Source organism: Mus pahari, chromosome 16 (assembly GCF_900095145.1).
Source record: "Mus pahari chromosome 16, PAHARI_EIJ_v1.1, whole genome shotgun sequence".
NCBI lineage: Eukaryota > Metazoa > Chordata > Mammalia > Rodentia > Muridae > Mus > Mus pahari.
In genome coordinates this window covers 21188911-21214014 of record NC_034605.1, presented here as the reverse complement: position 1 = coordinate 21214014, position 25104 = coordinate 21188911, and the positions used below count along the sequence as shown (strand labels likewise).

The following is a 25104-nucleotide window of genomic DNA, read 5'->3' as shown; positions in this document are numbered from 1 at the left end:
AGTTATAGTGTAATTTGTTACAAGTTTGAATATGCATTTTTTTTTCTTACTCTTAACAACCATATGCCGGAAGCATTAGTAAAGTGGTAATGCTTTTAGTAATGTATGGCAAAAAGTTACCAAAATTAGAGTTTTGTTTTGTTTTTGGTTTTTCGAGATAGGGTAACTCACTTTGTAGACCAGGCTGGCCTCGAACTCAGAAGTCTGTCTGCCTCTGCCTCCCAAGTGCTGGGATTAAAGGCATGCACCACCACACCTGGCTTTTGTTCTTGGTTTTTTAGACAGGGTTTCTCTGTGTAGGCCTGGCTGTCCTGGAACTTGATTTATAGACCAGGCTAACCTAGAATTCACAGAGATTTGACTGCCTCTGCCTTCTAAGTGCTGGGATTAAAAGACATGTACCACCATGCCTGGCTGAGTTTTGTTTTTCTATATTAAATTTTAGACTATCAAACTGATTTTCATTTAATTTTATGCCTAGTAATTTCACTTGTATTCTAGAGTTATAGATTGTTTATAAAAGTATCTCTGATGCTAGCCATAAAGGACATTTTTTTCTGCCTATTTTCACTATGGGTTTCTAGAATGTCTTGCTTTACTTTTCCTGCTTCCTGTAATTTCTGCAGTTTCTTAAGAAAGGGCTGTCTTTGGTAGTTTACTGTGTTAACCTGTCCTACTTTATAACCATCATTTCTACCAGTCTAGTGAGAGCTGCCTTTTCTTCTAGTATGTTAAATTGTGTTAATCTGTCTCCTGTAGAGTTAAAAATTGTGAATTTAATTACCTTCCAACCCCATACACACACAAAACATAGCTAGTTAGATAAAGCTCTTAAAAAAAATGGAATCCAATTTAGATGGGCAAGAGATTATTTTTTTAAAAGACTTTATATTTCCAGTACAGATACATTTTTCTGCCAACGTATTAGGGATGTGTGTACACAACTGAGTGTGCCACCCTGTGTGCACAGTAGCCTGTGGAGGTCAGAAGAGGGCGTCAGAGTTTTTTGGAACTGGGAGTTAGGAATGTTTGTGAGAGTCAATGTAGGTGCTGGATTTTTAATGAAGTGATTGCAGGGGTAAGATAGAGGAGTAGCAGGGAGCTCTGAAGTGTCAAAAATGGGAGTCATGGTGGTGAAGAGACAACAGTTTGTGCCAGAAAATATAACCAAGTGAGGGGAGGGTGGGTAGAGAGGAGTGGAAGACTTCTCCTTTCTGAGTTAACAGTGATGGCCTGTTGCTGCCCTAATTGTTGCATTTCTTAGGGGGGGTTGGTGTTTGTTTGTTTGTTTGTTTTAAATTCAGGTTTATCTTTGGGCGTTCACAGGCCAGAGAAAGGAGGAATATTTTAAAGAAAATTGTCATCTGGTATTTTATTCAATGACAGCAACTTCAGAAACACTGTATTACCATTTTGAAATTAAGTAAATTTGTTTCATTTCAGAGATTTAAATTAGCACTCTACAAAGTTTAATTTGGTTACTGACTAAATGTTAAATTATTTTTCATCAGACGATCTGCCAAATCCCGAAGCAGAAGCCCATATTCATCTAGGCACTCAAGATCTCGTAGCAGGCACAGATTGTCTAGATCGAGAAGTCGTCATTCAAGCATTTCTCCTAGCACACTAACTCTGAAGAGTAGCTTGGCAGCTGAATTGAATAAGAATAAAAAGGCACGAGCTGCAGAGGCAGCTAGAGCTGCAGAGGCAGCAAAAGCTGCAGAAGCTGCTAAGGCTGCTGAAGCAGCTGCCAAAGCTGCCAAAGCCTCAAATGCTTCTACACCCACCAAGGGGAACACAGAAACCGGTGCCAGCGTCTCACAGACAAACCATGTGAAGGAAGTCAAAAAACTGAAAACTGAGCATGCACCTTCTCCTTCAAGTGGTGCGACCGTCAAAAGTGACAAAGCAAAAACAAAGCCACCGCTTCAAGTAACAAAGGTAGACAATAATTTGACGGTAGAGAAAGCCACCAAGAAAACAGTTGTCGGGAAGGAGAGTAAATCTGCTGCTACAAAGGAAGAACCAGTTTCCACTAAAGAGAAAACCAAGCCACTCACACCAAGTATAGGAGCCAAGGAGAAGGAGCAACATGTGGCTTTAGTCACCTCTACATTACCGCCATTACCTTTGCCTCCCATGCTGCCTGAAGATAAAGATGCTGAGAGGTAAGTCCAGACAAATTTGAAATTAGTAACTCTTCAAAGAAAAAGTCTGCTTATTTTGCTGTTTTTTAAGGAATGGGCAGGGAAGGAGAATCAGAGGGCCTTACACTATGTAGGCTGGTCTGGAACTTAAGTGTTTAGAATAGGCTAACCTCTTAACCCACAGAGAGCTTCCTGCCTCTGCAGATCTCCTGAGTGCTTGTATTATGGGTGTGCTCCACCACACTCACCCAGCTACAGTTTGCTTGATCTATACTGTCTCTTGTTTTTCTGTTTTGATTGTGTCTTTGTGGGTTTGCATGTTTTGTATGTATGTTTTCTTACTGTTACTGAATACTACTACAGACATGTCTGCCATTAACTTATTTCTTTCAGTGATTGATTTAAGTACAAGTTTTAAGTATATGAAGAGGAGATATTACTTTCAGCAAAGTTTTAATTAACTAAATAAAAATGTACTGTGAAAGAGAAAAGTGGCTAAAATTACCTGGATAGGGAAAAAGATATTTTTATAGTCTAAGTTTTGTTAGAAGTATAATTTTGTTAGTGGATCACAAGTATAAGGTTATAGTAGTTGTTGATAGTCTTTTTTTTTTTTTTAATATTTATTTATTATATGTAAGTACACTGTTGCTGTCTTCAGACACTCCAGAAGAGGGTGGCAGATTTCATTACAGATGGTTGTGAGCCACCATGTGGTTGCTGGGATTTGAACTCAGGACCTTTGAAAGAGCAGTCAGTGCTCTTAACCACTGAGCCATCTCTCCAGCCCAGTTGTTGATAGTCTTATGTTTTCAGTTTTTCTGTGCTCTATTCCATGTATTTATATCCAAAAGTAAAAATATTTATCCTGAAAAATCATAGAATTTTTTTTTTCTTTTTTCTTTTTTTTTTTTTTTTGGTTTTCTCAAGACAAGGGTTCTCTGTGTAGCCCTGGCTATCCTGGGACTCACTCTGTAGACCAGGCTGGCCTCGAACTTAGAAATCCACCTGCCTCTGCCTCACAAGTGCTGGGATTAAAGGCATGTGCTACCACTGTCCGGCTAGATTAGTTATTTAAATTAAGTGACCTGATAAAATTTTGTAATCTAAAGTTCTATGCATCTCAGATACTATGATTATTAGCTTTAGTATAAATCAAGACAACAGGAAATACTGACTACCTTAGGGTAATGATGCTTTTATTAAATAAAGAAATAAAATGACTAATTGCTTTTGTGCAGAGAGTAGCCAAGGTATAATAGACTTCATGCTTTGTTTGAAAAGGACTGGTTTTTAGGTTTTTATAAGCACATAATGTTGGGCTTCTCCCTCTTTCATAAGGGGGAGCAACTCCATACCCCACATTCCCTTTCACCAGTTTTATAGCAACCTGGTGTAGGGCGATGGGGGGAGGAATTTTGTTGAAATTGTCTATATCTTGTTGATGTATGATACAGAGATCATCTTTTCTGTCCTGATATGCTTTTGAAATCCTGAATGAACCTGAATGTGAAAGCCATCTTTATTTACTTGTTATTCACTGGATTTCTAAAGGTTATTTTAAAGAACCGTTAAGGTCTATACAGTCTCAGTAGTCACATCTTGCTTTTTTTAAGCATGCTTTTACCCATTCCTAGCTAACTGTCACAGCTATATCCTTAAATAATTACCTATGAAAGATTTTACGTGTTGTTTTGTGACTATGATTTTATAAATCTGTACTCTGTTTTATGTATTCTGGCATTGAAAAAAGTTAAATAATAAAATTAGCATCTATACAACCTTCTAGAGTAGTGGTTTTCGATATTCCTAATGCTGAGACCTTTTAATACAGTTGTTTGTATGTGTTAACCCCTAACCTTAAAATTATTTTTGTTCCTACTTCATAACTGTAATTTGTTACTGTTATGAATTGTACGTATATCTAATATGCAAGGTGATCTCAGGCAACCCCTGTGAAAGGATTGTTAAGCCTCCTCCTTCCCCAAAGGGTTGTGACTACAGGTTGAGAACCAAATTTTTAGTGTCAACAAATGCTAATATTTTATTTAATATTTATTTCCATGCTTTTAAATTTTCTGTATAGGGAAGGTATATGTGTATGCACATCTTTTGAAAATAAGTGGTTGCCAAAGTTTTCAGTTTAGTCACAAGTACTATTTATGTAACCTAAGACAATTGCAATGTTACCCTCACGAGTTGAAGACTCTGGATCTGTAGTCTTTTTTTTTTTTTTTTTTTAAAGATTTATTTATTTTATATATGTAAATATACTGTCACTGTCTTCAGACACACCAGAAGAGGGCATTGGTTCACATTACAGATGGTTTTGAGCCACCATGTGGTAGCTCGGAATTGAACTCAGGACTTCTGGAAGAGCAGTCAGTGTTCTTAACCGCTGAGCCATCTCTCTGTAGTTTTATAGTAGTGTTTGTCTGATTATATCTTCTTGATGACAGTTCACTTGCTCTTCTCTTACCTTTCCATTTCCTATAAACTAGAAATCTGTTGGATCTTGGTTTGGTTGAGAACAAATAACAGTTTTGGGCCAGAATATTTAGATGATTTTATGTACTTCCTATTGTATGATGAACACAATGTTAAATTGTGATGTGATAACTTGGTTAAGTGATGACCAACCTTAAAACCTCTATGTAGAAGGTACTTGTGACCCTTTTGCATGTAGAATTTGTAGGATAACACATTTGTCAGTTTTAAGATTTGTTTTCCCTGCAACTGGTCACCTAATGGTTTAGCACCCACTAATAAGATTTGTCTTAATCAGTTACTGTAATTGGAATTGCAAATGATGATTTTGGAATTTGATTAAAGCATTCCACTGCATTCCAAATCCAAAGTCCCCAAATCCACATTCTTCCAAATAAAAGCAATGGTCAGGCCTATCACAGCAATACCCCACTCCTGGTACCAACTTCTGTCTTAGGGTTTTACTGCTGTGAACAGACACCATGACCAAGGCAAGTTTATAAAAACAACATTTAATTGGGGCTGGCTTACAGGTTCAGAGGTTCAGTCCATTATCGTCAAGGTGGGAGCATGGCAGTATCCAGGCAGGCATGGCACAGAAGGAGCTGAGAGTTCTACATCTTCATCCAAAGGCTGCTAGTAGAAGACTGACTTCCAGGCAACTAGGGTGAGGATCTTATGCCCACACCCACAATGACACACCTACTCCAACAAGGCCACACCACCAAATGGTGCCACTCCCTGGTCCAAGAATATACAAACCATCACACTCTTAATAGCTGTTAATAAAGCTAATATTAAAAAGGCAGTTCTTTCTACTCCTCCCAGTCTTCTTAATTGCAGGGAACTCTTTTCTACATTATTAGTCACAGTCAACCAATCAGAGGTTCCTCTAAGCTAAATCTTTTCACCTTTTTACTTGATTGGATCCTCTATGAGTCTTAGCCAAATAGTATATGTCATACTCACTTTGAATCTCTTAGAACTGCAATAAACTGTTTCTTCTGTTACCATTGTGTTTTTACAAAAAACATGATTGTTTTCTTTATTTAAAATGAATTAGGGTGATACTCCTTTCCTTTCCTTTTTTTTTTTTTTNTTTTTTTTCCATTTACTGTGTTGAAGATATTTCCATGTTAATCTTGATAGGTTCAATATGCTTATCTATAACAATCAATACATCATACTTTCTACTATTAATGTACATAGACAATTGGTTAAGATAGAATATGACAAATTATATCCATTTAAAACTTTAGAAATGAAAGCAACAAATTGTATCCAAACAAGGCCATGCTAGTTTATATTCTGAAATGTTATGAAATCACCTTTTGTTGTTGTTTTTTTTTGAGACATGGTTTCTCTGTGTATCCCTGGCTTTCTTGGAACTCAGGTTGTAGACAAGATTGGCATCTACCTGCCTCTGCCCACTCAATCTCCAGAGTGCTGGGGTTAAAGGCCTGAGTCATCATGAGCCCTCCTTTTTGGGTATGGAATCATCTTAACAGTAATAGATTTTAACATTTTGGATTTTTATAGTCTTGAAGCTACATTGTTAGGTTTTGTGCTTATTTGGTTACTAAGGGTACAGGCACTTGGTATGTTGTGTGGCTCAGAGCCTTCAGTTCTTCCCTTTATAGTAGAATCTTCTCACTAGGACTTTTGATCTTTGTAGTTCAGACTCTTGTTTTTCATTGACATTTGTTTTGGGGGTGTGTTTTCCTTTTTCTTTTCTTTTTCTTTTTTTTTTTTTGAGAAATGTATAGCTGGCCTGGAGTTTGCTATTAGATGAGGCTGGCCTTAAAAACCACAGACATCCGCCTGTCTTTGCCTCCTGAGTGTTGGAATTAAAAGTTTGCACCACTATGCCTGATACTTATTTTTGTTTTTACTTGCTATGGATATTTTCTATTTTTTCTAGTCAAATCACTTTTTTTCCTTTATAATCTTAGCTTATAAAATAAAAGGTGAACTCAAAAGATTTCTCTCACAGAACTTGGTTTAGGTTGTTACAGGAAGAAGAAAGAGATGGTCTGGTTTGCCACCTTCTTTCTTGTAGCAGTTTTGCTGCCAGAGTTTGACGAATTTGAAATGTTACATATAAAAACTCTGAGGAATAGCTGTGTTTCTGTGTACTTTGTTGTCTATCAACGTATTATTTCATGGCTTGTACTTTAGTGTTTGTGTTTTATCCTCTAGATACCTGGTATATTGACACTCACTCTTAATTTTTATTAAAGGGGAAGTTTAGTAGTATGAAAGTGAAGCGGTTTATTTTTCTCTTTTGTTTAGTGGTTTTGGGGTTTAACTCAAGAATGAGTTGTACATGCTGGGCCATCCTCCTACTGAACACCAACCTCAACCATAGCCCTCCCTTCAAAAATTTGGGCCCAGTGTTGTACAGCTTTTCTTGAAAAGCAAAATAAAAGAAAACAAATCAAAACCACCACCAACAACAAAACCCTGGTCTGAATACTTATGTAATAAATTCTCTGTTTTTATCGTTAAAAGGTTCTCTTGGGTAACAGATTTTTTTTTTTTTTTTGTATTTTGGAAATTTTAAATTATCAATTGCAAGTTCAGATACAATTTAAAAATCACAACTTCAGATACAATTTAAAAATTATAACTCTCTGGAAATTAAAAAAAAAAAGTGTAGAACTAACCAGGCCTTTAATTCACTTGTAATTCTATTATGGAGGGTTAGCATTCATGATGGCAGAGTAAAGGCAGGGCAGCTGGAACAGCTGAGAAATAACTTTTTTTTTTTTTTTTTTTTTTTTTTTTAAAAGCAAGGTCTCACTATGTAGTTCTGCCTGTCCTGGAACCAGACTGGCCTCAAATTCAGAGTTCCATCCACCTGCCTGTACATCCCAAGTGCTGAGATTAAAAGTGAATTCATTGGTTTTGATTATGTTAATGGGCAAGAGAATCGTGTGCTAATTGTAGTTTGTGATTTTTATTTACTAAAAAGAAGGCATCATTGTCTCCCTGTCAGAATCAAATACTACAAAATTATGAGGTTTCTTGCAAAGCATATTGATTGATTCTTTCTTTTTAATTCATAATTTTGAAAGTTAGAGTTTATTTTTTTTTTTTTTAAAGTTTAAACTTTGTTATTTGTATGTGCATGTGGATGCTGCTGGTATAGGCTTAAAGGACAACCTTGAATGTTGGTTCTGACCTTGTTTTAGGCAACTTCACTTTGTTACTCTACTATAAACACCAGGGTAGCTGGCCAATGAGCTTTTCAAGGATTCTCCTGCCTCCTCCCCTCCCCTCTCAGATGAAGATTACGGAGATTGTAGACTGTGCTGCTGTGCCCAGCTTTATGTAGATTTTTGAGATTTGAATCCAGGTTCTTAAAGCTTGAATGCCTAGCACCATGACTCCATCTTCCCAGTTTCCTAGACTTTATTTTTAAAAAGTTTCAGATTTGCAAAGATAAAAAGATATTGAATCCCCATTTGTCTTGCACTTACTACATTTAGTCAGTATTCATATACTACTATCAATTAAGGTCTACTCTTTATAGATTTCTGTGGTTTTTACTTAAATTTTGTGTCACCTTTTTCTTAAAGTTTTTACTTAGTGGTTGAAGGATAATAATCTGTTTAGATGGACTTGAAGTATGACATGCTATACAGCGTTTGCATGCTGCTTAAATTTTAAAATATGACCATAGTTTTATCATGTAATCAATTATTTATGGTTGTTATGACTTATTCCCTCCCCTTTTTTTTTCTTTAGCTTAAGAGGCAACATTTCTGTCAAAGCAGTTAAAAAAGAAGTAGAAAAGAAACTCCGATGTCTGCTTGCTGATTTACCATTGCCCCCTGAGTTACCAGGAGGAGATGATCTTTCCAAGAGCCCAGAGGAGAAGAAAACAGCAGCACAGTTACATAGCAAACGAAGGCCTAAGTATGTGCTTGCTTTCTACTGGCACTTAAGTTGACTGGACACACTATATCCTGGATAACTAAAAACGTAGAAAACAGTAAGATTTAAATGAAAAGTGTATATATATTTGAACATAAATATACAGGTTGGTTTAGAGTTCTGAAACAAATATTCATGAAGGGTGGTACCTATTTGCAGTGACTAATAAAACCAAATGAAATTTTCTTACAGTTCGTAATTATTAATTTGGGGGTGTTACGTGTCTCAAAGACACTAATCTATCATTAAGATAGCTAACTAATATAAAAACACTGAAATTGAACAAAATGGAAGACAGCTTTCAGTGTACAAAAACAAAATCAGTATGGGTAGTGCTTTCCTTTGCTTTTAACTACTCATTTTTTCATATAACTATGCGTTTGTAATTTTCCAAGAGACAGAATTTTTTAAAATGGAGCTGGTGTAGCTTCATGTTAAATATCGGGTAGAGTTCTTTTCCTTGAAGGTAAGAAATAAAATACTTTTAAAAATACTTTAAAAAAAATGTCTACTCAGGAAAGGAAAAGTTTAAAACTTTTGGCATAGATTTGATTTAAAATTGCTCTTCAGGTAGCATCTAATTTAAAAATATAAAATCGTTTTCTATTAAGAGAAGAAAACTTTAGTCTATCCTTGAATCCTTTTGCTATAATTCTTCAGGGAGTCTATGTTGGCCCTGCTATTAAATATCAAAATATAACAAAGAAATATCTTTTTAGAGAATTTGATTTTTGACATATCTATTAACCACTACCCACATATGGAATTCTGAGTTGTGGTTTTACATGAATTAAGACTTCCTGTACTTTTTGAGTGAAAAATCTTCAGTATGTTTATGATGGTGTTTTATAATGCTCTAAATCATTTTGTAAGTAATTTGTAGTCAGTTTCTTATGTTAACTATTTGCTAACTTGTACTTTGTGTGTGTGTGTGCATGTGTGTGTGTGTATGCATATGAACATGTATATACACATACATATATGGGGAGAGAGAATCCTTGAATGAAAAATTTTGTGGAGACTGAGTAGAAAACCTTGATGATTTCTAGTAGTATTTCTACCTTCTTACTGAAAAACTACATTCCTAAAAGCATTTTAAAGGAACAGTTGCTACTTCTCTTTGAAGTTCTTATCTACTTAGAGTGAGTATGTAGAAATTGGAGTTTATTTTTATAATTTGTAATATCAACTGACAGTAACTTGTTTTACTTGAATGTTTACAAATATGCATGAATAAGGTAAAATAATGATTTAAGATTGGGCAAGATTGCTATTGAAATAATAAGCAGTTCATTTAGTTTGCTTGATTGTCTATAAAAACTTCAGAACTATCTTTAATAGAATATGTGGGCCTCGCTATGGTGAAATCAAAGAAAAAGATATTGACTGGGGGAAACGCTGTGTGGATAAATTTGATATCATCGGAATTATTGGAGAAGGTACTTATGGACAAGTTTACAAAGCCAGGGACAAAGACACTGGTAAGAATGTGCTTACTTTTCTGTTTTTTTCCCTAATGTATAGCTTTAAGAATTTCCAAAAGAAGTAAAAATTCTTTGTGCTGTTGCTTAGTCTTAGTTATTATCCTGTATGTTCATTTCCTGTATCCTCATATCAGTACATGTAGCCACATAACAAACTTTTAAAAACTTTCTTTCAGTATTTTTGATATGTTATATGACAGGATTTAGGGGAATGTGTTCCTTTTGTGGAGAAAAAATTATTAAAACTGTTTAACCTAGGTTAAACTATTAGTAGTTTAATTTTTGTTTTTGAGGCAAAGTGTGTATACATGTAGTCCAGGCTGCTTTGAGCTTTGACTCTCCTGCTTTACCTTCTTGAGGGTTGGTGATACAGGCAAGTGGCACCATGCTTGTTTTTAGGAGCAAGTTATTTTGTATTAAGAAGTCACATAAAAATTTCTTTTGGCTTTCTCCCCTGTATAGAAGTTACCCTTTGTACAAGACTCTGTATTTTCATTACTTTTTCTTATAATTAAGAATGTGGGGGAAAGTTTTGAACTACCTCCTCCAGAAAAGCAGTTGTGTTAGAAGTCATATTACAGGAGAAGTTAGGTATTTAATGCATAAAACTAGCTTCCTGCCTCTCCCTCCTACTTACCTTGAGACAGTATTTCTCTGTGTAGCCAAGACTGGCTTGAAACTCATAGATCTGCTGCCTGCCTCTCCCTCCTGAGTGTTGAGATTAAAGGCATTTGTCAACTACTACTTGGCAGAACTTACACTGTCTTTTTAACATAAACTAAGATTAAAATTGACAGCTGTTTCAGGTCATTTAGTTTAGCCACCTTATGGTTAGAAACTAATATAGACAATTAGAACATACAGTAACCATTAATACTTATAATGTATTATTAATAAGATTAAATTATAACTTTCAGAAGCTTTAATGAAGCATACTATATTATATATAGGAAAACAAAATTTAAAAAAGAATTTTAATGCTTAAGAGGATAAATTTTTTTTAATTTTTAATTTATAACATCAGTCTTTTTTTACTTCCAAAGAAGTGGAATGAATATGCCTTTATGAATTTTTTTTCTTATGCTGACTAATGCTTAGCCTACTAAGGCTATACATATTCCCACAAAACAACCAGCCCCCCTCTCCCCCCAAACCTCCAAAATCTAAACCATTTCTGGACCTATGCTTAATGTGTAGTAACTTTGTGTTTGTTTATATGTTTGATTAATTACATTCTGTCTGATAAACTCACACATACCTAAATTTTAATACCCTGGATATATTGACCCTGCCCTCCTTTACACAGAAAAGATGATAATAAACCTATTCTTTACCATCCCTCTTTTCTGATTGATGGGCCATATGAAACCATAAATACTATCTACCTCATCCTAGCCAACTGTATGGTGTTAAATGCACTGAAATGCTCCAAAATTTACTTGAGGTTACTTTCTTCAACTACAAATATTATCTAGTATGTTGGACATGAAAATAACTTGTGAATTATAATTTTAAAAGGTTGGAACAGAAATGATAAGTTTAAATTATGAAAAACGGCATTGTCTTTTGATAGCTAGTAACTTGATTGTATTTAACTGTCTAATAGGAGAAATGGTAGCCTTAAAGAAAGTACGTCTGGATAATGAAAAGGAGGGTTTCCCAATTACAGCAATTAGAGAAATTAAAATTCTTCGGCAACTCACCCATCAGAGTATCATCAATATGAAGGAAATAGTGACTGATAAAGAAGATGCTTTGGATTTTAAGAAAGACAAAGGTATGTATGCATACTTCCTAACCAAGTCTTTGAATTCATGTTACTTCCAACTAGAAGATTTTATTACTAAATGATAATTATTTAAGAACTGGGTAAATAAAAATGTTTTCTAATGTCAACCTATTTTAAAATTTAGTAGAGTTAAAGAACTACATATTTACTTTAGTGGTTCTTGAGGTTAATGAGTCAGATAAGTCACATGTATTTACCAGTGTTAGAACCCAAGTACTGAATAGTAACATTTGCTTTGTTTGAACTTTGAAACCTGTGTGTGTATTTGTAATCTTCGTATGTTTTACTAATTGAGAAAAGATTAGAATATACACACATTATAAATGCTGTGAATACACAGAAACTAATTTAAAGATGCGTGTGTGGGGGGGCATTATGTGTGCTTATAAATGTGTGTGATATACATGGCTGTGCACATGAGCTGAGGCCAGAGGAGATATTGACTGTCCTGTTCTGTCACTGTCTACTTTCTTCCCTTGAGAACAGGATTTATCACTGAACCTGGCATTATCCTGGTAGTCAGCTAGCCCTACTGATCTTCCTGTCTCCCTTTCCATAGAGCTGGGGTTACAGATGCATGTGACCATTTTCAGTTTTTATTATGTGTTCTGTGGCTTTGAGCTTAAATTCTCTTTCTTCTTTTTTTTTTTTTTTTTTTTTTTTTTTTTTTTTTTTTTTTTTTTTTTTTTTTTTTTTTTTTTTTTTTGGTTTTTTGGTTTTTTTTGAGACAGGGTTTCTCTGTATAGCCCTGGCTGTCCTGGAACTCACTTTGTAGACCAGGCTGGCCTCGAACTCAGAAATCCGCCTGCCTCTACCTCCCAAGTGCTGGGATTAAAGGTGTGTGCCACCACGCCCTGAGCTTAAATTCTCATGCTTACTCTGTGAGCCATCACTTCAGCCTTTCACTGACACCTTTTGACAGGCATGTACCATATTTCTTAAAGTATAAGAGCAACATTTTTGAAATAGTTTTTCTTTTCTTTCTTTCTTTTTTTTTTTTTTAAAGATTTATTTATTTTATGCATATGAGTACACTGCAGCTGTCACATGCACCAGAAGAGGGCATCAGATCCCATTACAGATGGTTGTGAGCCACCATGTGGGTGCTGGGAATTGAACTCAGGACCTCTGGAAGAGCAGTCAGTGATCTTAACCTCTGAGCCATTTCTCCGTCCCCGAAATAGTTTTTCAAATACAGGTTGATATATGGTTGCTTTTAATTAAAAAAATATACTGCTAAGAAAAGTTCGATTTTTGTTTAAAAATAGCTGCCTTAGGGCACACATTAAATCTAATATAAAAGAGTGAGTCAGAATGTCTCTTTGTTGCTGTTGCTGTTGTTGTGATAAAATACTCTGGCCAAAAATGCATCTTAGAAATTGAGGAGTTTATTTATTTATTTTTTACAATTTCCTCAGACTGTATCTACTGAGGGAAGTTAGGGCAGGAACTTAAGCAGAACTCATAATAAGAACAGTGGAGGAATGTTGCTTGCTGACTCTCATGCTAGTTCATGTTTAGGTAGTTTTCTCATACAGCCCAGGACCACCTGCTTAGAGATGGTACTGTCACAGTGGGCTGGGCCCATTTCCATTTGTCAGAAATAAAGACCATGCTCCATCATGCATTCCTATAGGCCATTTGGTCATGTTCTTAATTGAAGGTTTTCTCTTTCCCGTGCAATTCTGCTATATCAGTTTGACAATAAAAATCAATCATCATAGGTTACAATTGAAAATAATACTTAGCCTCTTTCCAGACTGCATGCATACAGTCTTACTCTTCTGGGATGTACAGTTTTAAATAATTGATAGAACATACAGTAATTATGTTGTGTAAATCACCCTGTTTAAAAGTATTCTGTATGCAGTGGAGAGCTCAGAATCATCCTGTTATTTCTCACATATTTGTGAAACCCACATTTCTTTGTGTGTGTGTGTGTGTGTGTGTGTGTGTGTGTGTGTGTGTGTGTGTTTATTTATTTTTTATTAGATATTTTCTTTATTTACATTTCAAATGTTATCCCCTTTCTTACTTTCCACTCCGAAAATCCCCTCTCCCTCCCCTTCCTCCTCCCTCTCCCCCTGCTTCCCAACCCAACCACTCCCACTTCCTGGTCCTGCCATTCCCCTATACTGGGGCATAGAGCCTTCACAGGACCAAGGGCCTCTCCTCCCATTGATGACCGACTAGGACATCCTCTGCTACAAATATAGCTAGAGCCACAAGTTCCACCAAAGTTGTGTTTTCTTTGATTGGTGTTATAGTTCCAAGGAGCTTTGAGGGTACTGGTTAGTTCATATTGATGTTCCTTCTATGGGGCTTCAATCCCCTTCAGCTCCCTGGGTATTTCTCTGGCTCCTTCATTGGGGACCTTGTGCTCTGTCCAATGGATGTCTGTGAGCATCCACTACTGTATTTGCCAGGTACTGGCAGAGCCTCTCAGGAGACAGCTATATTAGGCTCCTGTCATCAGGCTCTTGTTGGCATCTGCCTAGTGTCTGGGTTTGGTGGTTGTTTATGGGGTGAATCCCCAAGTGGGGCAGTGTCTGGATGGTCATTCCGTCAGGCTGTGCTCCGAACTTTGTCTCTGTAATTCCATCCATGGGTGTATTTTGTTCCCCATTCTAAAAGGGAATGAAGTAACCACACTTTGGTTTTCCTTCTTTTTGAGTTTCATGTGTTTTGCAAATTGTATCTTGTAATGTACAAAGAACCTAAGAAGCTGGACTCCAGAAAATCAAATAACCCTATTAAAAATGGGGTACAGAGGTAAACAGTTCTCAACTGAGGAATACCAAATGGCTGAGAAGCACTTGAAAAAATGTTCAACATCCTTAATCATCAGGGAAATGCAAATCAAAACAACCNTGAGATTCCANCTCACACCAGTCAGAATGGCTAAGATNAAAANTTNANGTGACAGNAGATGCTGGNGAGGNTGTGGAGAAAGAGGAACACTCCTCCATTGCTGGTGGGATTGCAAGCTTGTACAACCACTCTGGAAATCAGTCTGGCGGTTTCTCAGAAAATTGGACATAGTACTACCGGAAGATCCAGCAATACCTCTTCTGGGCATATTCCCAGAAGATGTTCCAACTGGTAATAAGGACACATGCTCCACTATGTTCATAGCAGCCTTATTTATAACAGCCAGAAGCTGGAAAAAACCCAGATGTCCTTCAACAGAGGAATGGATACAGAAAATGTGGTATATTTACACAATGGAGTACTTCTCAGCTATTAAAAACAATGAATTTATGAAATTCTTAGGCAAATGGATGTTTCTGGAGGATATCATCCTGAGTGAGGTAACCCAATCACAAAATAACACACATGATAAGTGGAAATTAGCCCAAAAGCTTGGAATACCCATATTTCTTATTACCTTAGCATTTGACATGGTTTGCCATCTTAACCTTGCTTTATTGCTTCTGAGTGCATAATTGAAAAGAAAGTACTTACTGTTTGACTTTAGTTAAAATGTTTCAGATTTGAGACTTAGTAATAACTAACTGAACATTGTGACCTTATTAGTAAGTCTTTTATCTCTTCTGAGCCTGTTTCTTCTCATGCATCTCTCTCTCTGTCTGTCTCTCTGTCTCTCTCTCTCTCTGTCTCTCTCTCTCTGTCTCTCTGTCTCTGTCTCTGTCTCTGTCTCTGTCTCTCTCTCTCTCTCTCTCTCTCTCTCTCTCTTTAGTAAAATTGGGCTAAGGACCTTAACCATGAAGTAGAGTACAGTGTAATTTGTTTTGCCTTCATACCACTTTTAAGACAGATTAGTATATTTGCTCTTCCTGTAACATGCCTAAGTCTACTGTTTTCATCTGTGGGGTCACCTCCCTGCTTACTTTTCTAACCCCAAGTTTGCTGATTTTTATTGAGATAAGCTTCAGTTACTTTAGTCTTTGGGGCTCACAAATAGTCCAGTAAACTTTGATGGCTTCAACTCATTAAATGTGATACTCCATGTCTGTACTTGTAACAATAACTATCTCTCTCTCTCTCTCTCTCTCTCTCTCCCACTCTCTCCCACTCTGACTCACACCTTCACACCAATTCCTGCAGAGTATGGTGTTATGGAATTGAAATTTAAATGATGGATTTCTTGCTACTTAATATTACTTTATTCATTGGTGAGCCCTTACTCATCTAGTAAGTTTCCAACTTCTACCAGATTGACAATTTAAAGTAACTCCTCTACTAAAAAAGATTAAAAATAAAAACCTTCACAATAACTAAAAATAATTACTCAGGTTATTTTCTTTACAAAAATAGAAGCTGTACTTATTTCATTGGGGCCCTACCAACCAGAGTCAACCAGAACAAAAGTTGCCGAGTGAATAAATAAGCTTTGCTTTATAATACTGTCCAAACTTGTACAACATCTGAAAAAAACTAGTAGTGACTTTGAAAGAATCACCAACAGTCTTTCTTCTATTCTGTTCTTGGTTATAATTCTTTTGCCTTATTAAATTATAAATTCTCTGAAACCTCATTGTTTAAATTTTTTCTACAATGTACCCCATTTTTGAAACATAAATTTTCATAGATTTTAATGCCTACTTCAAGATACCTATTATTAATCATATTAAAAACATAAAAATATACTTTAAAAATTAGTGTTTTGGTACTTGAAATTACTGACATACATCTTAAGATAGCCAAATTCTGCTATTCCGGCCATTGTGTATTCAATGAGCTATGGTGCTTTCACTATATTAGCATTTAAGTATTTAGGAAATATGAATGCTCTTTATATTCATAATTTGTTTTAAATCAAGGAAAGAAACTTGTATATAGTAGGGGGCATAGCTGTAATTCTATCACATAGGAAGCAGAAGCAGGTAGATCTTTCTGAGTATAAGCCCATCCTGGTCTACTTAGATGAGTTCCACACCAGCCAGTGTTATAAAGTGAGTATTTAAACATCATAGATTAACTGGACAAAGGAGTGATTTATATCTTGATAGAATTTACAGTATAAGTTTTCATTACACTACTCAGAAGAGATAACCTAAAAATATGAATTATCTCTTGAAATTTTTCTCTAATCATTTCAGACCATGAGTGGTGAAGAGTTAACTGAAACACGGGTTAAGGAAGGGCTCCTGCTGTGAATTCTTACATATAGACCAGCATATGCAAATTGTTTCAACTTACATAGCATCTAGAAAATACGTGGTATATGTTCTTGCTGCTTCTACTTGAAACCATACTGCTATTAGTCAGGGCAATTGCAGTAGAAAATGAAATAAGATAACCAGGTGTACTGGCTAGTTTTGTGTCAACTTGACACAGGCTGGAGTTATCACAAAGAGCTTCAGTTGGGGAAATGCCTCCAGGAGATCCAGTTGTAGGGCATTTTCTCAATTAGTGATCAAGGGGAAGAGCCCCTTATGGGTGGGACCATCTCTGGGCTGGTAATCAGGCTGAGCAAGCCAGGGGAAGCAAATCAGTAAAGAACATCCCTCTATGGCTTCTGCATTAGCTCCTGCTTTCTGACGGGCTTGAGTTCAAGTCCTGACTTCCTTTGGTGATGAACAGCAGTATGGAAGTGTAAGCTGAATATACCCTTTCCTCCCCAACTTGCTTCTTGGTCATGATGTTTTGTCCAGGAATAGAAACCCCGACTAAGACACCAGGTTAGAAGAGATGCAAAACTATTTTGTGTGTGTGTGTGTGTGTGTGTGTGTGTGTCCATTATAGACAAGATACAATGTGTGCTTGTGCACATTATGGACAAGATAAAGAGCAATAAACATAACCAATTATGTTCAGAGGATGATAAAACAGATCTAAGAATAAATTGATAGAAAAGGCAAGGATTGTAACTTGAAAGGGGAGAAAAACCATTGAAAGTATAGAAAATATTTCATTTTCAAAACTTAGAAGAATTAATCCTATTTAGATAACACTCCCCAGTGTGTCTTCATAGTTATTACAGTCTTAGAATTAGAGGTGGCTTCTTTTGATTTTTTTAAAACCGAAAATTTTTAAAAATTTCAGAATTACATTTATTTGTTTGTTGGGAGGAGGGTGCCTCTGTGTGTGTGGGGAGGTCTGAGGACAACTTGGTGATAGTAATTTCCTTATACCATATGGGTCCTGGAGAATCAAACTCTGGTTTCAGGGCTTGGCATTGAGTGCCTTACCTGCTGAGCTGTTTTGTTACACCATATGGATTTTTAAATATTGACAAGAAGATTCTAATATTTATGTAAGTACAAGATCTAAAATATTCTTTAGCTTGGCCTTTGCTACTTTGTGGGTTTTTTTCTTCCCACTTTTATCCCACATGGTTTCACCCCTTATCACTAGATAGGGAAAGAAGAGGGAAGGAGAGAGATCCTTGAATCTGATTTTTTTCTTGTTTCTTCTTGGAGCACAATTACTAACAAACCACAACCAACAATCCCCTATCTCATCTTTGGAGATCTAGAATTTATATGCCCTCTGAAAAGTTCTCAGAATTCCACATGCTACACAATCAAAAAAAATAACTGCAGTTGGCAAAACCATACCTCTGCTATAGTACAAGGCAAGTCATAGTCAACTGTTGCGAAGCAGCCCCCATATCCTCATACCTGGAATCAAAATGAAAGCATATTCCCATGGAATTTCTGTGAGTATCTATCTATCTATCTATCTGTCTGTCTGTCTGTCTGTCTGTCTGTCTGTCTGTCTGTCTATCTATCTATCTATCTATCTATCTATCTATCTATCTATCTATCTATCTATCTATGAGACAGGGATTTTCTGTGTAGCCCTGGCTGTCCTGGAACTCACTCTGTAGACCAGGCTGGCCTGGAATTCAGAAATCCTCCTGCTTTTGCCTCCCAAGTGCTGGGATAAAGGCATGTGCCACCACTGCCTGGCTGTGGTTTTTTTTTTTTTTGTTTTTGTTTTTTTTTTTATAAAGAAACCAAAGTTCCAGAATTCTCACTACTACAGTCAGTAGGGTCTGAAAAGAAAGTTGAGTGTATTGAATTTAAATCTTTGCTGCAGGGTTAAAGTGATCATAACTGTCTGGCACTACCATTCGAAGTTAATTAATGATTATAAAAGATTTTATACTCATAAATCAGTTGACCCTAGTATTTGGGTTAGACTAAAGTGCTAAGTGTTGTTAGATGACATCAACAGCACACACAGTGAAGGAAAAAATTAGTGCAGAAAACTTCAACAGAGTTCAATTGGATAGAAATCAAGTAATGAAAAGAGGCTAGGCATGATGGTGAAAGAGGCTGAGTTTGATTTGGCATGCTTTAATACATCACTTTGGAGAGAGAGGCAGGTTGATCTATCTATGTAATAATTTCCATATCAGCTAGGTCTGCCCAGCTGAGACACTATTTACAAACAAAATAAGAAAAGAAATGAAAAACCAACACACGATAGGAGAAACTATTTCTAAACTTTATCTGATCTGGGACTCATAACAAGACTATAAAAGTTGATTTTAAACTAAATAAAAGATAAGCTGACTAAAAGGACCTAAGTAGATTTTCTTTCCAAGAATATGGGTAAATAGCCAAGAATCACATGGACAAACAAACAAAACAAATTTCCACATGATAGCTATTTGGGAAATATAACTCAAGCCACAGTAATATGCTAGCTCACATCCATTAGGATGCTTTATGAAACAGCAAATTCAGCATGGAGATTTTACACACACACACACACACACACACACACACACACACACACACACACACACAAAGTAGAGTGGTGTCTGTGGAGCTTAGAAGGGTAGGAGGCTTTTATTACATACTAGGCAGTCAGAGAAGTCCAGTTGTGCAAAGATGGGAAGAATTACAGAGGTGAGTGGTGGTGGTGGTGGTGTTTGTACCACTGTGTGAATGTAATTGTCTTTGAACTGTATACCTAAAAATGATTAAGATGGGGAGTTTTGTTATTAATGATTTTTAAAAAAAGAATTTTCTTCCCCTTGTACTCTGTTTTCCTCTTCTGGAAAAAGAAAGTAATAATTAAGTTTATTGTATCTTTTAATGTGAAGAACTTTCTAAGATAGTAACACACAATCTATCTATCTATCTATCTATCTATCTATCTATCTATCTATCTATCTATTGTGTTTTATATATATATATATATATAAATGTACATATGTATATATAATATGTATATATACATAATATATAACGTATATTATGTATATTATATATTTATATATATATAAATCTTAGTGGTAGGTTGATGATAACAAAATGAGATCTCTAGTAGAAACAATTATTTTTTATTAAGGAAGAATAGCCATTGAAGGAGTGAATAGTTTTAATCTGTAGTACAAGAATGATCAGACATACTTAGGAAAATCAGAAGTTAACTTTTAAAAATATACCTTTGGGGCTAGGGAAGTGGCTCATTGTGTAATACTTGCTTTGCAACCATGAACACTTAAGTTTTAATCCCCAGCACCCTTGTAAATCTGTGCATGCCTATAATCCCAGCATAGGGCTTTTCACATAGGTGTATTTAGACTTGAGTTTTTTGCTGAACAATAACACAGGTATGAGCTTGTTGGCCAGCTTGCCAAGCTATCTGAAATGGGAGCTTCAGGTTCAGTGAAAGCTCCTGTATAAAGTTATAAGAGAGTAGTTGAGAAATACACCAGTATCTGGTCTCATGTATACAAAGAGATACAAGGTAAGTTATGAATCCTGATGACATGATATGATACTTTGAACATAATAAATACATAATAAATGTTTTATTTTAAGTAAAATGTTCTTTTTAATTTACTGTTTTAATTTGGATTTTTCAGAATTAAAAGGTTATTTTTATAAACTGCTTATAATAAACAATACAAGAAGTTTATGTACTAATAAGAGGAATAATGAATGCTAGCATACATTACCACTGGGAAATGCTATGGGGCCATTAAAAACATGTCAAAACTAAGTTAAGAAAAAATGTTTCATTGATAATTGGAAAAGACTAGGTAAGGCTTAATATATTTATGTTAATGTATCTTAGGACCACAAGGAAAATTTGGGGATGAAGATATATTCATTATTTTAAGTGTGTACCTCTAAACACATGTCATTTATTATTATTAGAGAACATGTAGAAGGTAGTAAAGTTATCTTTCTCTTAAAAATAGAAATTTAGGCAAAATTATTGAGAGCATTACTTAAAAAAGTTAGTAGGCTATTGATCCTCCATAGACTTAGTTTGTGGAATTGAGTAATATGATTATTGGGGGCTGGCCACCTAGGCTGGAGATTCTGATAGGAATTTGTTGGGTCCAGAAGCAGTCTGGAAGAAAATTCCCCTCTCCCTCTTTTGTATACACCAATCTGTTTTCTTTTCTCTGTGATATTATGTCATTTCTCCCTTCCCTTTCTTCCCTTCAAATCCTCTTTAGTAACTGTTGAGGGGAGAACTTCTCACTCATTATTGCATCAAATATTTCTTCTGTTTCTTTCTCTCTTTTCTTCTTTTAAAGCCTTGAAAGAATGTTAACATTTGTGATTGTTTTATGGTTCTTGGATGTTTTGCTTTTTTTGTATTCCCCTATCCCATCCCACCATACACATTCATTTCTGAACATTTCTATTCAAACATCTTTGTACTCAGTGATTCTTTCCTTGGAAATTTTGCTACTGTTATGATTTCATGAGGTTAATAATCTGTTTTTTTTCAAGTGGTCTTAGGTGACCCCTATGGAAGGGTTGTTCAGCTTCCAAAGGGGTGGTGACACAGGGGCTGAGAACCACTGTTCTGGGCTTATTGTTTGCTCTTTATTGATTTTATTGGAGGCAAATATACATTGTTTTCATTAGCATTTTGGCATAGGACTTCTAGTGATGAAAATTTATCTGTCTATTTCTCTAACTTAGAAATAGTCACATTTATTTGTTGTCATACTACCGTTTTGTGCTGTTGACTGCTGTTTAGGGGTATTTTTCCCCCATTCTCATTGTAGGGAATTATTTTCAACAAATAGTTCTGTTTTTATTTCTTAGTTCTATAATTGATGTATTTTTGTATATTTGATATATAATTGATTTTTTTTATGTTGGTGGCCATTCTTAGGATATTTTTTTCCTTGCTATATCTGGGTAGGTGTTCAGTCATCCTATCACCACTTACTAAGAAGACCATCTAACTGAGTGAAAGACATTTTTGTGTTCTGTCCCTTTATTTTTCCCCTGTCTCTGTTTTGGGGGTTGGGGGCATAGGTGGGTGTATGTATGGTGTAGGTACCTGTTTGTTGGGTATGTTAAGTGTGTGTGAAAGCCAGAGGTCACTTTCAGGTGTCTTCTTAAATTGCTCTCTACTTTAGTGTTTGAGACAGGATTTCTCATTGTCAGCTAGTCTGGCTGGCCAATAGGAATCGGAGGAATCGGCCTCTCTCATGCTTCCCAACACTGGCATTAAAGTCAGTGCCGCTGTGTCTTGCACATGTGAGCTGGGGATCTGGAATCAGGTCCTCATGCTTGCCTGTCACCTAAGCTATCTCCCAGCATCACAGTCTATTCTACAGTAAAAGTTTAGTGTGTGTTTGGTATGTATTTTTTAAGAATTACTTATTTTATGTGTATGAGTACACTGTCGCTGTTGTCAGACACGCCAGAAGAGGGCATTGAATCCCATTACAGATGGTTGTGAGCCACCCTGTGGTTGCTGGGAATTGAACCGAGGACCTCTATGAGCCATATCTCCAGCCTTTACAGAAATAATTTACATTATAATTACAAAATTTTTAGGAATGCAGAACCATTCTTTATGCCTTTTTTCTTTCAGATGTTTTTGTTCTTCATTATTTTCTTGTATGATATACATTGTAGAGAAAAATCTTTCACTGATTGTACTTGTTGCTATTGCTGTTATAAAATATCCAGACAAAAACAAGGTGGGAAAAAGAGTTTATTTTGGCTTACATTTGTGAGGGAATGTGGTCCAGCAGGGTGGGGATGGTATGGCATGTCAGTGAGGAAGCAGGATGATCACATTTCATCCTTACGCTGGAGGCAGTGAGGGAGAAGCAGAAGTGAAACCAGTCTAGAAACTTCAAAGCCTGTCCTTGTTGATGTACTTAAAAGATTCTACCTCTTAAAGATTCCATAACTTTCCTAAACAGTGCTGTTAACTTGGCATCAAGTGTTCCAGTCCCCAGGCCTAGGAGACCATTTTAGCATTCACAGCACCACACTGATAAATTTTAGAAATTGGGCTTTTGCATGATTTACAAATTAATTTGGGAAGATTGGTATTTTTGAACTGTGCTCTTTTTTGTCTATGTGTGTTTTCTGTATTAAAAGGGAATTTTCAAAAATAAATCCTTTCAAAATAAATAGCTATTATTAATGCGTTCTATTTTATCGTTTAACTGCTAGTCAATATCAATGAGTATTGTATGTTACACTATTTTTCTACATTTTTTACTCTTTCTAATAATCTTCCATTGAACTTAATGGTTTCCAAGAATGGAATATCATCTTGTTTATTTCAATTCCTAGGCCTCTCAGTCATAGCTACTTGATAGAAATAGAATGGTAAGCTATTTCAAATTAAAATGTCATCTAATATGTTACAGAATGGAACAGATGAAATTATCAATTTTAATAACTTGTAACTCTGTAGTACATTGATTTCAATGTACAATCAATTTATCATAAATTGTTAAAGATTTTGTTTCTAAATTTGTGAGTGTGTCTGTGCACACGTGTGCACGTGGATGTTCATGGAAGCCAGAAGAGGATGTATCCCCTAGAGCTGTAATTACAGGCAGTTGTAAGCCACTTGATATGAGTACTGGGAATTGAACTCAGTTCTACAAGAGCAACAAGGACTCTTAATCATTCAGTTCTCTCTAGCCTATTATCCTCCCTCCCTTTCTCCCTCCCTCCCTCCTTCCCTCCCTCCCTTCTTTTTTCTTTTTTTCTTTCTTTCCTTTCTTTTTTCTTTCTTTTCTTTTTTCTTTTTTCTTTTTCCTCTCTCTCTCTCTCTCTCTCTCTCTCTCTCTCTCTCTCTCTCTCTTTCTTTCTTTCTTTCTTTCTTTCTTTCTTTCTTTCGTTTTTGGTTTTTGGAGACAGGGTTTCTCTGTGTAGCCCTCCCTGGCTGTCTTGGAACTCACTCTGTAGACCAGGGTTGCCTGGAACTCAGAAATTTGCCTGCCTCTGCCTCCCAAGTGCTGGGATTAAAGGTGTGCGCCACCACACCCAGCTCTATTATCCATCCTTATCATTTATTATTAGTAGTATTATATATCTGCTATGTAATAACCAGTTTGGCCTTGCATTTGAGATTTTTCTGTCTGTTTTTCATGCCTCTGTACTTAATACCTAACTCAGTGTTACTGAGATATTTTATATTTGTTTTATATTAAGTATTGGAAACCTGGTGCATGTTCTATACTTAAAACAATTTTTGACTAAGCCACAAGTGCTCAGCTATCTATGAGCTCTTGGCTAACTCTGTGGGTTGTGCAATGGGAAATGAAACATATCTTATAAATATTTATACTATGGTTCTCCCATACACCTGTGTTAATATTGTTTGCTCTCTTGAAATCTTTTTGTTTAAATGCCGTATTGAATATTTGGAGTTGTAATGAGATTAAGCATCCTTTATTGGAGGCTCCATTTAACCTGATAGAGAACTGTGGATGACTTTGAACTTCTGATCCTTCTCCTTTTACCTTTAAAGTGCTAAGGTGGCCTGCACACACCATTTTGTCCATCTGACATCCATTTTATTTCTCATCTCATGCTATGGGATGAATTTCTTTTATACTGGTTTATAACGCCTTCTTTTATATTAAGGATGTTTACTTTGTTATATTGTGGACAGTATTTCCCAGTTGTTTTTTCCCTGTTCTGTATTGTTTTCTAGTGATTTTCCTGAGTCACTGTTGAGTGGAATCTGTTATATTTTCATTAGTTTGTCTGTGATGGTACTGCTTATCTCCCTGTGGATTATAATTTTATCTACGTGAGATTTTTCTGTTACTTTATTATTTATTTAAACTTAAAATTAATGTTTCCATAATTAATGGGTAAACATTTGTAATTTGTTTTCTGGTGTGTATTTTATTTCACTGTTCTGTCTTTATCTAAGCATGATAAGGGCATATTAATTTCTTATTCGGCAAAGTATATTTGCAAGTGTTTGGATGATGATCAGATACAGTTTCTTCAAGGTGAATTTGATAGTTACTTTGTCAAGTTAAGTGCCCACTCCCCAGGCAAAATAATAAAAACTAGCCACTAGTTTTTTTTTTTTT

At 35.8% G+C, this 25104-nt stretch overlaps 1 protein-coding gene across 4 annotated transcripts in view; it reads left to right on the top strand.

Moving 5' to 3' along the window:
- The window catches only part of Cdk13 (cyclin dependent kinase 13), an 89167-nt gene that overhangs the window by 29705 nt on the left and 34358 nt on the right, over nt 1-25104 (top strand). For all 4 annotated transcript variants that reach the window (XM_021216074.1, XM_021216073.1, XM_029547539.1 and 1 more), the window contains exons 2-5: nt 1512-2168; nt 8385-8555; nt 9915-10054; nt 11664-11834. In XM_021216074.1, coding sequence (XP_021071733.1) covers nt 1512-2168; nt 8385-8555; nt 9915-10054; nt 11664-11834 — 1139 coding nt within the window. The remainder of the gene's footprint in view (nt 1-1511; nt 2169-8384; nt 8556-9914; nt 10055-11663; nt 11835-25104) is intronic.